The sequence below is a fragment of the Rhagoletis zephyria genome, unplaced genomic scaffold (genome assembly GCF_001687245.7).
Source record: "Rhagoletis zephyria isolate East Lansing unplaced genomic scaffold, Rhagoletis_zephyria_1.1 Rzeph_scaffold_00600, whole genome shotgun sequence".
NCBI classification, from domain to species: domain Eukaryota; kingdom Metazoa; phylum Arthropoda; class Insecta; order Diptera; family Tephritidae; genus Rhagoletis; species Rhagoletis zephyria.
The window spans coordinates 50,678-62,295 of record NW_016157684.1 but is presented as its reverse complement, the minus strand read 5'-3'; the positions used below and the strand labels follow the sequence as shown (position 1 = coordinate 62,295).

General features: G+C 35.7%; 2 protein-coding genes across 5 annotated transcripts in view; one reads left to right on the top strand and one right to left on the bottom strand.

The window, feature by feature from the left end:
• Nucleotides 1–11,618, bottom strand: part of dia (diaphanous related formin 1) — a 151,096-nt gene that overhangs the window by 88,808 nt on the left and 50,670 nt on the right. The window lies entirely within an intron of this gene.
• LOC108360643 (60S ribosomal protein L27a-like) lies at nucleotides 2,952–3,489 on the top strand. Its single transcript, XM_017613011.1, has one exon. It carries the CDS (start codon nucleotides 2,965–2,967, stop codon nucleotides 3,403–3,405), a length of 441 nt encoding a protein of 146 aa, XP_017468500.1. The 5' UTR covers nucleotides 2,952–2,964; the 3' UTR covers nucleotides 3,406–3,489.

Sequence of the window (11,618 nt, the reverse complement as noted above, 5' to 3'; positions counted from 1 at the left end):
TTTACATTTCTCATAATCGTTCTTATGTCTATTATTTGGCCAATAAAAACAATAGATCAGGANATTTCTCATAATCGTTCTTATGTCTATTATTTGGCCAATAAAAACAATAGATCAGGACTGTTCGGCACTTAGGAATGAAGAAATGTGGAAAATTGTAAAATTCAACGCGCTACCACGCCCACAACTCTTGTGGGTGGAAATAGTAAATGTTATCCGATTTTGATGAAATTCAGAGCATATGCTGGTTTTTATGAGAAAAGCTTAAATCTGAAAGATCGTCAAAATCGGTTTACATTATCGTCCAGTAATTCTAGAAAAACAGGCGCAATTTAAAAAAAAAATCTTTTTTGATGAAATTCGGTGTGTCCTGCTCGTTTAAGCCAAAATTTTCCAACTTGGAAGATAATAAAGAGGTTCTTATTACGGCGCCCACCTCCTAAATGAACAGGCACACTTATTTTATTTCTAAAATAGGTTCCTATTTCTTCATTTTAAAAATGACAAAGCGAAAATATTTACAATACCTGTATACTAAATTATGTGCACGATATGTATTTACACTGAAACTTTCAATTTTACCTACAATTTATACAACAAAAGCTGAGCTAAGGCAAGCAGGACTCTTGCCATCGAAAACGGATCCCGTCCAGAGAAACGTTCATTTTTGGCTGAACGTTGATTGGGAGTAATAGATTGGCGAGTCATTAATATCTACACCTTCTTTAACTTCCACTTTATATTGCATATTATTCATTTTATGTACATATCAGAGTCTTTCCTTTTTGCTCTACAATAAAAATTCAATAAACTTTACAGGAGGTGGGTCTATAAAAGGAAGAATAGAAGCTAAACTCGCAGTTCCTCGCAGCTGGAACTATTTGAGATATGACACGCATATTTAATGTTTACTTGTCCTAAGTATAATTTAGATCGCTTCCTAGGTGCTTTTTAAATATCCCTCTTTAAAGTAAGCACTCGAAAAATTTTACACTCACAAAATTATGTAGAATTTCAAGGTAAACTGTTTTATACATTTCAGAAGATGTACAAAAATTTACAGCAATGTTTGACCACAGATATATTCAAAAACAGCTCATCAATCAGATTGGCTTTTTATATATCCGCACAAGTGGAAAAATTAATTCAAATTACTTGCGACAAAATGAAAAGCTTTTATTACAAATTTATTTTTTCGCATTGCTCCTACTTTAAGCTGATATCATGATTGCAAATATGCATTTTCATCCAAAATTCTTTTTGGTTTGGGTTACCTGANATCCGCACAAGTGGAAAAATTAATTCAAATTACTTGCGACAAAATGAAAAGCTTTTATTACAAATTTATTTTTTCGCATTGCTCCTACTTTAAGCTGATATCATGATTGCAAATATGCATTTTCATCCAAAATTCTTTTTGGTTTGGGTTACCTGAATATTTTGCTATGCATCTGCGTAATTATTTTTTCAGAATTCGCTTATCTGTTTTTACTACTTTTGGCCGCTGTAGTCCCATAGTGGTGTGTATCTTGGCTGCAACACTGGAAGCGTGCATTCCGTTTATCACAACATGATCGATTTGGTTTCTCGTTTTTCGATCCGGAGACAGCCCCGTAGCTTGATGGATTTTTTTATGCGTGAACCTGGTACTGCATACTATCATGTTTCGGGCCCCGGCGAAGTCGATCAGCCTCAATCCGTTGTCGGACGTTTCGTCGTGTAGGCTGAATTTTCCGACGGTGGTTCGAAATCCCTTCCTTGCCCACCCTGGCATTGAAGGCGCCAAGCACGATTTTGATATCATAACGGGGGCAGCGCTCGTACGTGCGCTCCAAGCGCTCATAGAAGAGATCCTTGGATGCGTCATCCTTCTCTTCCGTCGGGGCATGGGCGCAGATGAGCGAGATGTTGAAGAATTCCGCTTTGATGCGGATTATGGCTAGACGCTCGTCCACCGGAGTGAACGACAGTACTCGGCGACGGAGTCTCTCTCCCACCACAAATCCAACTCCGAATTCGCGCTCCTTTACATGGCAGCTGTAGTAGACGTCGCAAGGCCCCAGACATTGCTTGCCTTGCCCCATCCAACGCATTTCTTGGATGGCGGTGATGTCAGCTTTTGTCCTTACGAGGTCATCAACCAGCCGGCAGAGGCACCTTCCCCATTAAGGGTCCGGACATTCCAGGTGCATGCCCTCAAATCGTAGTCCTTTAAACGTTTTCCGTGGTCGTCATCATAAGGGGGCGGTCTCATCCGAGGCTTTGCCTTGCTTCCTCACTTGAAGTGGTTTTTACGTGGCGGGTCTCAAACTCAGCGCACAACCCTTTGCTGGGACGGGGGTCCCAAGGCTCCACTCGGATTGGTTACCGCATCTCGCACATGTGTTGCTCACGTTGCCCATAGTGTGCGAACGAGGATCAACGAGAGCGAGATCTCAACGCCATCGAAAAATTTTGCGCTATGGTCAAGATAGGATTGGCATAATACAAGCGAGCTCTGAGTAACATGGAAGTACGTTGGATGCGAGTAAAATTATAATGGGATAATATTCCAAGCGAAATCACTGAAAACTCAGTAGAGAGCTTTCTCGGACTTATGAAAATCGCAATTAAAAACAGGGGAGTCTCCACAATCCTGGTGGTATCGACCTTCAAAAGTCCCGAAACAGAAAAGTTCAAAACTGAGTGAATACAGTTGCCGTAGGCTTTTGCTGCGAATCACTTGTTTCTTCTTTAACCTTAGCTTTTCTATATACTAGGCTTTATTCTTTGGATAATAAGGGTCAATTGCTGAAAATTTCAAGGCAATCCGCTTATTATTAAAACAGTTATGTTACTGTAAGTAATAAAATGTCGTACATGCACTCGGTTTTGATTGGAGTGTATGTACATATGTACATATGTTTGCTCAACTTACATCCATATTGAAGTTGTATGTATGTATATTTTTCGAAAAGTTTCAAGATGTCGAACATCAAAAAGAAGAAGACCAGAAAGCTGCGTGGTCATGTGAGCCACGGTCATGGTCGCATTGGCAAGCATCCTGGTGGTCGCGGTAACACTGGTGGTATGCACCATCATCGCATCAACTTCGACAAATACCATCCCGGTTACTTCAGTAAAGTTGATATGAGAAACTTCCACTTGCGTCGCCAGCACAAATTCTGCCCAACAATCAATTTGGACAAATTGTGGTCGCTGGTTGGAGCTGATAAATTAGCTGAACTGCAAAAAGAGAAGAGCAACAAGGCGCCAGTCATACATTTGGTGCAACTCGGTGACTACAAATTGTTGGGTCATGAACATTTGCCCAAGCAGCCCGTTATTGTTAAGGCCAAATACTTTTCGAAAAAGGCTGAAGACAAAATCAAGAGCGCTGGTGGTGTCTGCCTGTTGAGAGCTTAATTTTAATTTTAAGGTCCTGTTTCCAATAAAACGCACATGGAACATCAAACGTATGGATTTTAAAATAAAAATAGAATTACAAAATATATGTAGGCGCTTATTTCAATTCTCAGATTTTAAATTTTCACCGCTGTAGCTGATGCACGTCAAATTCACTTTGCAATGATTTGTTTCACTCGAATGACCCACTTTCATATATTTTATGAGCGAGCTGAGACGTAACACCGCTCCCTTCATACAATCCGGTCTGCAATTCATTTGAATGAATTGAATGAGTTCGAAGCTGACACTTCATATCGTTCCTGAAATGCAAAAAGACGAAACAAACATCATCGTTGAAATACAAAAAATCATAACAAATTTTTTAGGCGCGTCTGCTAACACCAGGCGCCTAAATACATGCTATGTACTGCTGCATGTGCAAAAATTTCCTTTATGCAATTTATGAAATTTTTGCACATGCACTTCTCAACTGCCATGTAATTGAACTTTCTTAAGTTTTGATTAGATGGCACTTCAAAGCATGCTCGGCCTAGTCTGATGCATCCTCCGGACACTGCTTCCGGAGCATTTTGCGGACTCTGCATGGCCTACAACCGTGCAGAGGTGGTAAACGAACTTTACCATTGGCCACAGTGTCTACCCACCATTTTTGAATCAATAAATATTTTTTTTTATATAAATGCATACATGCAAACATACTAGTCTCCCCTCTCACTGAGTTATTCACTAATAAAAAATTCAACTTCGCGTTTTGATTTATTTGATGAATTTCATCGAATTAAAACTCCCCACATGATTTTATGAAAAAAAAATTAAATATTAGTCACGACTTTTTCCATTTCATTTACGATGTTACGATGTTTTTGCATATCAGGTGACGATATATTTTATGAGCGAACTGAGACATACTACCGCTCTTTTCATAAAATGTTCGTTCAAACCATCCGGTCTGCAATTTATTTGAACGAATTGAATGAGTTCGAAGCTGACATTTTTTGTGAGTGATTCATGAAGCCAATTTTTGGCATTCATGCAGGTGTCTAGTAGGTAGGACATATGTACGTATGTACTTATATATTCAACTGCTTTACCCTTGCCGAAAGGACCGTCAGTGCAACTATGTGCTTTCGCTATTCTGCTGTTCTCATGCTTAATTCTATACATATAATAAAATTGTAAAAGACCGATGTCTGTACCTTATAGATTTTAATCAAAAGTGACTAGAGAAAGAGAAATCAACAGTTTTTAGCTGCTTTCAAATCCGTGTGCTCATAATACCGGCCATTGTGTAAGCTACATATGTACCAAACTTAATAAATTCAAAAAGAAAAACCAGATTTACCTGCCACCCTTGCAAAGATGCAATGTGTCTAATCCATGCTGTGGAAACCAAAACCTATACTTGCAACGTCTCTCTAGCCGCAGGACCATCAACTACCTAAACAGTTTTTATAAAAAACACTATTTACTGCAACCCAGGCTTACAACGAAACATAAGACAAACCATGATACAAAAAAGAAGGTAGTTTCATTGTCACATTTCGGGCGCCATATTGACTACCTGACAATTAAGCAGATTGTGACATTTCATGCTACCATACCTAATACCCAAAAATTTTTGTTAAAAAAAAAGAATTACAAAATAAACAGAAAATTTGTCTTTGTTGCGAGCAGTCAGGAAATTTTAAGTTCCTAAATACGTCTTCATATTTTCAACAAAAGCAACCAACGACTTCCGTGAAATTAAAAACCGGTAAATATGTTGCCCACCGCAAAAATTATTTATTATTAAATGTGTATTTATTATAAAGCCAACCATCGCCGAAGGATTTGGACACAATAATGTCGATGTGCTTCGCAAACGTTAGTTTGGAGTCAAATTAACTACCAAGTAAGTTTTTAATTTGTTTCGTATCTTCTAAGAAGAAGGATCGGATTTGTTCTTCACGTTGATAAAGGATTTAGCGTATTTACTTTCTGTATATCCAGATTACACTAAATGTACCTCCATCGCAGAGCAATAGATGACCCTCGTGCTATGTGTTCCCGTGCAGTTCCCATTCTGGAGGGAATATATGCTACGTCATTGCTCGTGACTTCGCTGTCTAGGTGAGCTCGTGGAATTTGAGTGCGAGTAACGCCAACCTGCTGTGAGACATAATTCAATGGCATAAACCCCCGACTGACCGCGTGTCAAAAGCAGCCATCTGAGTTGAATACCGTAAATTCCTACTCTGACACCATGGCCGATCTTAGAGCCGTCAGCATACCAGATGCGACTATCTTTTCGGAGTTTAGATATTCATTGTCAATGATGGCTCCTATTTTATGAACATACATAAATCTACTTTCCGATGTTTACAGTTTTTGAAATGTTTGGAGAAAACTAACTCGATTTTGATCAAAGTGAATGGCTATTTACTTAGTATTGCTCCAAATTATATATTTACAACTTTCTAATCAATACCAAAGTAATATTAGATGCAAAAATGCTAAAATGTTATTTTTTTGGAGAACCTTTTTTTAGAATAAGATACTTAAACAGAAAAATAGAGAGCAAAAATTTAAATATCTGCAAAAATGTTAAGAAAATTACAACCTATATTAATGTTTGTTTCATGTCATTAAAATTTGTTTATTTCGCTTAAAATAAAATGGCCTAAGAAAAAAATAATTATTTATTACCATCTAAAGCTTTTTAATAAATAAAGTTGCAAAACTGGATTTTTTTTATTTACTCATCTCTATTAGATTGCTATTCTTTAAATGATCTTAAATGCTTAATAAAAAATTTCAAACTTGTTTATCGATCACATCAACTTGGCATTTTTTATATTCTTCTATTAAGTCCCAAATATTTCATAAAAAATCTCCCTTTTCAAAAAAGTTCAGTGTGGCAAAGCTATGCTTAATGTTTACATCTGGAGAAATATCAAAAATCTGCTTTATAATCAAAAAATAGTAGTAATGAAACTACCTTCTTTTTTGTATCATGAGACAAACTAAGAAATGATAATAAACGGACTGAAAATTTGTTCACTTTTTCATCGACCACCAACCCAGCAACGGTCGTCAGGACCGTCCTTAAACGGAGATACGCAAACCTTTTATATTTTGTGCAATAAATTAAAATTTAAACTTAAAAAGTGTTTTGCAATTTATTTCAAAGTACTCGGTCAAACATACATATGCATTTTTCACAGTAATTAGTAAAAATAAATTAAAAACATAAAATTTAGGAAATATTTTTTTTGAAGACGAATCAATTACATTTGATCTGTTCCCTTATAACTATCTATATACCTTTTTTTGATTTAGACTACATTTAAAAATATTTTTAGACACAATTTCCATATTATCCTCTACTCTACACACGTCTAAATAGCGTTTTCTAATAGGTGGCCTAGTCAGGACAATGAAGGGATAATATAATATTATAAATTAAATTTGCAGGATAAATTCGATACTTTACATATTTTCAAATTACCTTCGAAAATATATTAACTGAATAAAAAAAAAATAAGAATGCTTCATAGATCGATTTTTTTTTTTTGTAAATCTTACTTCATAAAGCTCTTTAAATATGTTTTTATTTCAGTATGAGAAAACGTATCTGTTTCCCATAAATTTTAGGGGCTTTCCTAGGCAAACATGTTCCTTTTTTATTTTCACTTGCGACCCTATGTGTTAACCTATGTATGTATGTATTTTAATTTTCGCAGTATGATTGAAAGGGCACCCTGAAATTGTGCAAAGGGAAGCTGTGCATACGAAATAATGCATATGAAAAAAACCGAAAGAATTCATACGAAAAACCCGAAATAATGCATATATGCACAGTTTCGGTTTATAACCGAAATATTGCATACATGCACAGTTTCTGTTGAAAACCGCAATAATGCATATTAGAAAAAACCGAAATTATGCATATGCACACCTTCGTTTGAAAACTGAAATAATGCATATGAGAAAAGCGAAGTAATGTATACATGCACAGTTTCGACTCAAAACCGAAGTAATGCACATAAGAAAAACGAAGTAATGCATAATGAAAACGGTATCCGGTAAATATATCCCATGTAAATTGGTCCCACAAATTAATCCCGCTACAATTCGTCCCAAAACAAAATGTCCCAATACAAACTCATCCCAAAAACAAACTCATCCCAAAAACAAACTCATCCCGGTAAATTCAACCAAATAAATATTGTCCCAATACAAACTCATCCCGATAGAAAGTTATACATACGATTATATTGTCTTATATTTATATTTTCAGCACAATGTCATTCCATATACTTTTCATTCGTAATTGCTCCACATACATATAGTATGATAGCATACAAGAATGTGAAGATGGGATCGCAATTAGTGAGAATGGGTGAGGTAACTTAAGAGAAGGTTGATTATAAAGAAAGGCCGAGAACGATGCAGAGTGGAAACTGTTAATAACAAAGTTGGTTCGCGAAGCGCATTTTCTCCTCAAANCTCGAACGGCAGGGCAGTTTGAGTATTATAAAAGATGTAAATATATATTTTTCGTTTAAGATGATGAAATGCTGTCGGAATTTTGCATATTTAAAAATGCATCTTTGTACGTACTGTTATAAAATGCAATATTTTCGTAGTAAAATTATTTTATGAGTTATTACATATGTATGTATACTTTTCTCTATGAATAAACAATTGCAACTGCTGCAGTCAAGCTATGTAGACATTTATGAAAAAACACAAATGCGTACATACATATGTATGTAGTATATACAAAACGCGAAAGTTGGTACTATATACATATCAGAGTAGCGAAAAAATGCATTAATTTGTGTGCGAGAAGCAATTTTATAATCACCGCAAAGCTTGTTGAAATACAAAAATATGTACATACACAAGAATGATAGAATCCGCATCGTCAGTGTGACCAGATAAACATTTAGTTTAATGCCATAGCCTCAGAAATTTTGATCTGATTTCGTGGTTTTTTTTCTGACCTTTTTTACTTAAAATATTCATAATATAATTCGAATCGGAACTATGAAAATAAGTAACTAGGATTAATAAAAACTTTAATATTTCTAAAACTACTATATGCCGTTGAAATATTACAATAACAGTGCTAAGTACCTTTTCTTTGAGAAAATACTTTCTTAACTTTTTAAAAAATGTACATATTTACTAAGAAATTTGCTTTTCACTGTATTTTGCAATTTGATTTCTTCGTGTCATACTTGTGTACTCTGATGTAGAAAATATTAAAACTTTTGCATTTTTCTTATCCTAAACTGAACTCGTTTTTGCATATATTGAAATTATGTTGCCGTTATTGGTCTGATAGATGCTATTTTGTGTTTTGATGTGAATGATTTAAAAAGTTATTTACAGAAAATCGCTACAATTAAATTAAATAACTTTTTCTAACCTTTTTTAAAAACGAATTTAGCTTCGCTTTTTCGTCCATCTGGTCACACTGCACATCGTGATACATATAAGTATGTATGTATCTATATTACAGGTATAAGTACATACATATGTATATGTATAAGTATATACCATCGAGTACATATTAACATTTGTATGTGCAAATCAATAGGTATGTACAAAAGTTTTTTATTGTTGCAAAAGCAACATGTTTAGCTGCACTTTAACATGTCACGAAAATAAAAAAATTTAGAACATCAGCTTTTTTATAAAAAAAACCGTCCAGCGCGACCTATAAAATTTTTTTTTTTTTTTTTTTTAATACGGGTTTTTTATCACAAATAACCATAATTCGATGGCATTTCGCACACGATCTTCAAAAGTGACACAACTCGAAATTACACGTTCGTCAGAAAATGAGAAAAACTATTTCTTAGCAGATGCTAATCATATGGGCAAGGAAGACTTTATCTTAGGTTTTTTCAACAAAAAATAACAAAAATTTGCTCCAGATTTTGCTGAAATGTAAATAAAAGCTCTGTGTGCATTTTTAGTGCTTGATTTCAAAAATGCCAAATTTTGAGTTATTTCACTTTTGAAGATCGTGTGCGATTTGTTCCACATGGAGATATCCCTGTGGCTTACAATACTTTTATGACATAATCAAAGAATTATTGAATCCACTCTTGGATTATTATGAGGGAACTTGGATCGGTGAAGTTAATCGTCGTGGTGTTCGTAGGCTGCCTCGGTTTGATTACTTATTATAGAATTATTACGATTCCGTAAAAAACTTTGAGCCACGCACAAATAATGCTTGTGAGGGGTGGCACAATGCTTTTTCAGTTCGTGCACCAGCCAGTCATGTCTCCATCTGGAAACTTATAAACTTATTAAAAGCAGAACAGGGTACAACAGAGTTAAAAATTCATCAGCAAGAGGCCGGCCGTGAGTGTCCTAAAAAAAGAGGAAGTATGTGGACTATGAAGCTCGATTGGAGAGAGTAGTAATGAAGTACGACAAAGAGCTAGTTGTAGAGTTTTTGGAACATGTTGCTCGAAATGTTTATTTTTGAAAACACGATATAAATTTTGCCTATATGTATATATGTATGTGGAGCAATTACGAATGAAAAGTATATTTAATGACATTGTGCTGAAAATATAAATATATGACAATATAATCATATGTATAAATTTCTATCCGGATGAGTTTGTATTGGGACGATATTTATTGGGTTGAATTTACTGGGATGAGTTTGTATTGGGATGACGTTTTTTGGGTTACATTTTCCGGGATGAGTTGTTTTGGGATGAGTTCTCTGGGATGAATTTACCTAGAACACATGAAAACGAACTTCTTTCTGGCTAGGCGGCCTTCGGCTTAGGGATTATAACCCATACTAAGTAGAATTCTCATTTCTGTGTCGCCGGAAAAGGGGGCCGAAGTATTTTTGCGCAGAACTTCTTTCTGCGTAGGCGGCCTTCGGCCGCGCTTACGAATTATAATCCAGGCTAAGTAGAATTCTCCTTTCTGTGTTGCCGAAAAAGAGGGGTCGGCAGTAATTTTGCGCAAAACTTCTTTCTACGTAGGCAGAGGGCCGCGATTAGGGATTATAACCCTTACTAAGTAGAATTCTCCTTTTTGCGTTGCCGGAAAAGTATTTTTGGCGGAAGTATTTTTGCGCAGAAATTCTTTTTGCGTAGGCGCGCTTAAGGATTATAACCCTTACGAAGTAGAATTCTCCTTTCTGTGTTGCCGGAAAAGGGGGCGGAAGTACTTTTGTGCAGAACTTCTGTCTACGTAGGCAGAAGGCCGCCTTAGGGCCGCGATTATGGATTATAACCCTTACTAAGTAGAATTATCCCTTTCTGTGTTGCCGGAAGAGAGGGGCGGAAGTATGTTTGCGCAGAACTTCTCCTTTCTGTGTTGTCGGAAGAGGGGAGCGGAAATATTTGTAGAACTTCTTTCTCTGTAGGCGGCCTTCGGCCGCGCTTAGGAATTATAACCCTTACTAAGTAGAATCCTCCTTTCTGTGTTGCCGGAAAAGAAGGGCGGAAGTATTTTTGCGCAGAACTTCTTTTTACGTGCTAGCGGCAGTATTTGTAGAACTTCTTTCTCTGTAGGCGGCCTTAGGCCGCGCTAGTTATTATAACCCTTACTAAGTAGAAGTAATTTATGTTAGAAAAAACGAAATTATCCATATGCACACTTACATATAACAAAAATCTAAATAATGCATCCATGTACAATTTCGGTTGAAACCCGAAATAATGCATATGTGAAAAACGAAGTATTGCATACATACATGCACAGTTGCATATGGGCGATTCCACCGTCACGGGTGGGACATTTGTCAGAAAAAATTTTCTTTTTTGTTTAACTTTAAGTATAAAAAACTCAACAATTCTACATTTTGATAAAGCTACAGATAAAATACGAAAAAATTCCTTCTTACTTTTATATGAAAAATCTGAGTTATTTCTTCTGTCACGGGTGGGACAAAAAAAGGAACCTGCTTTTGGAACAGATATATTTTACGGAAACTCTGCGAATTTATTTCACTTTTCGGTGTGATCTTGAAGTCTTACAATAAAACTAAGAACCACAAATATAAAATAAGCAAAAACTACAACAAAAATGGTGGCTTTATTATAAAAAAAAATCCGAAAAGGGGCTTTTAGTGTGGTTTTTAGATTGGTTATTAAAAAATATAAGAAGACAAGTAGGGGTTCAATTCACTGAAATTTTATATTAGGATAGTGCCTTTTATATAGAAGAAAATGCCTAGCACC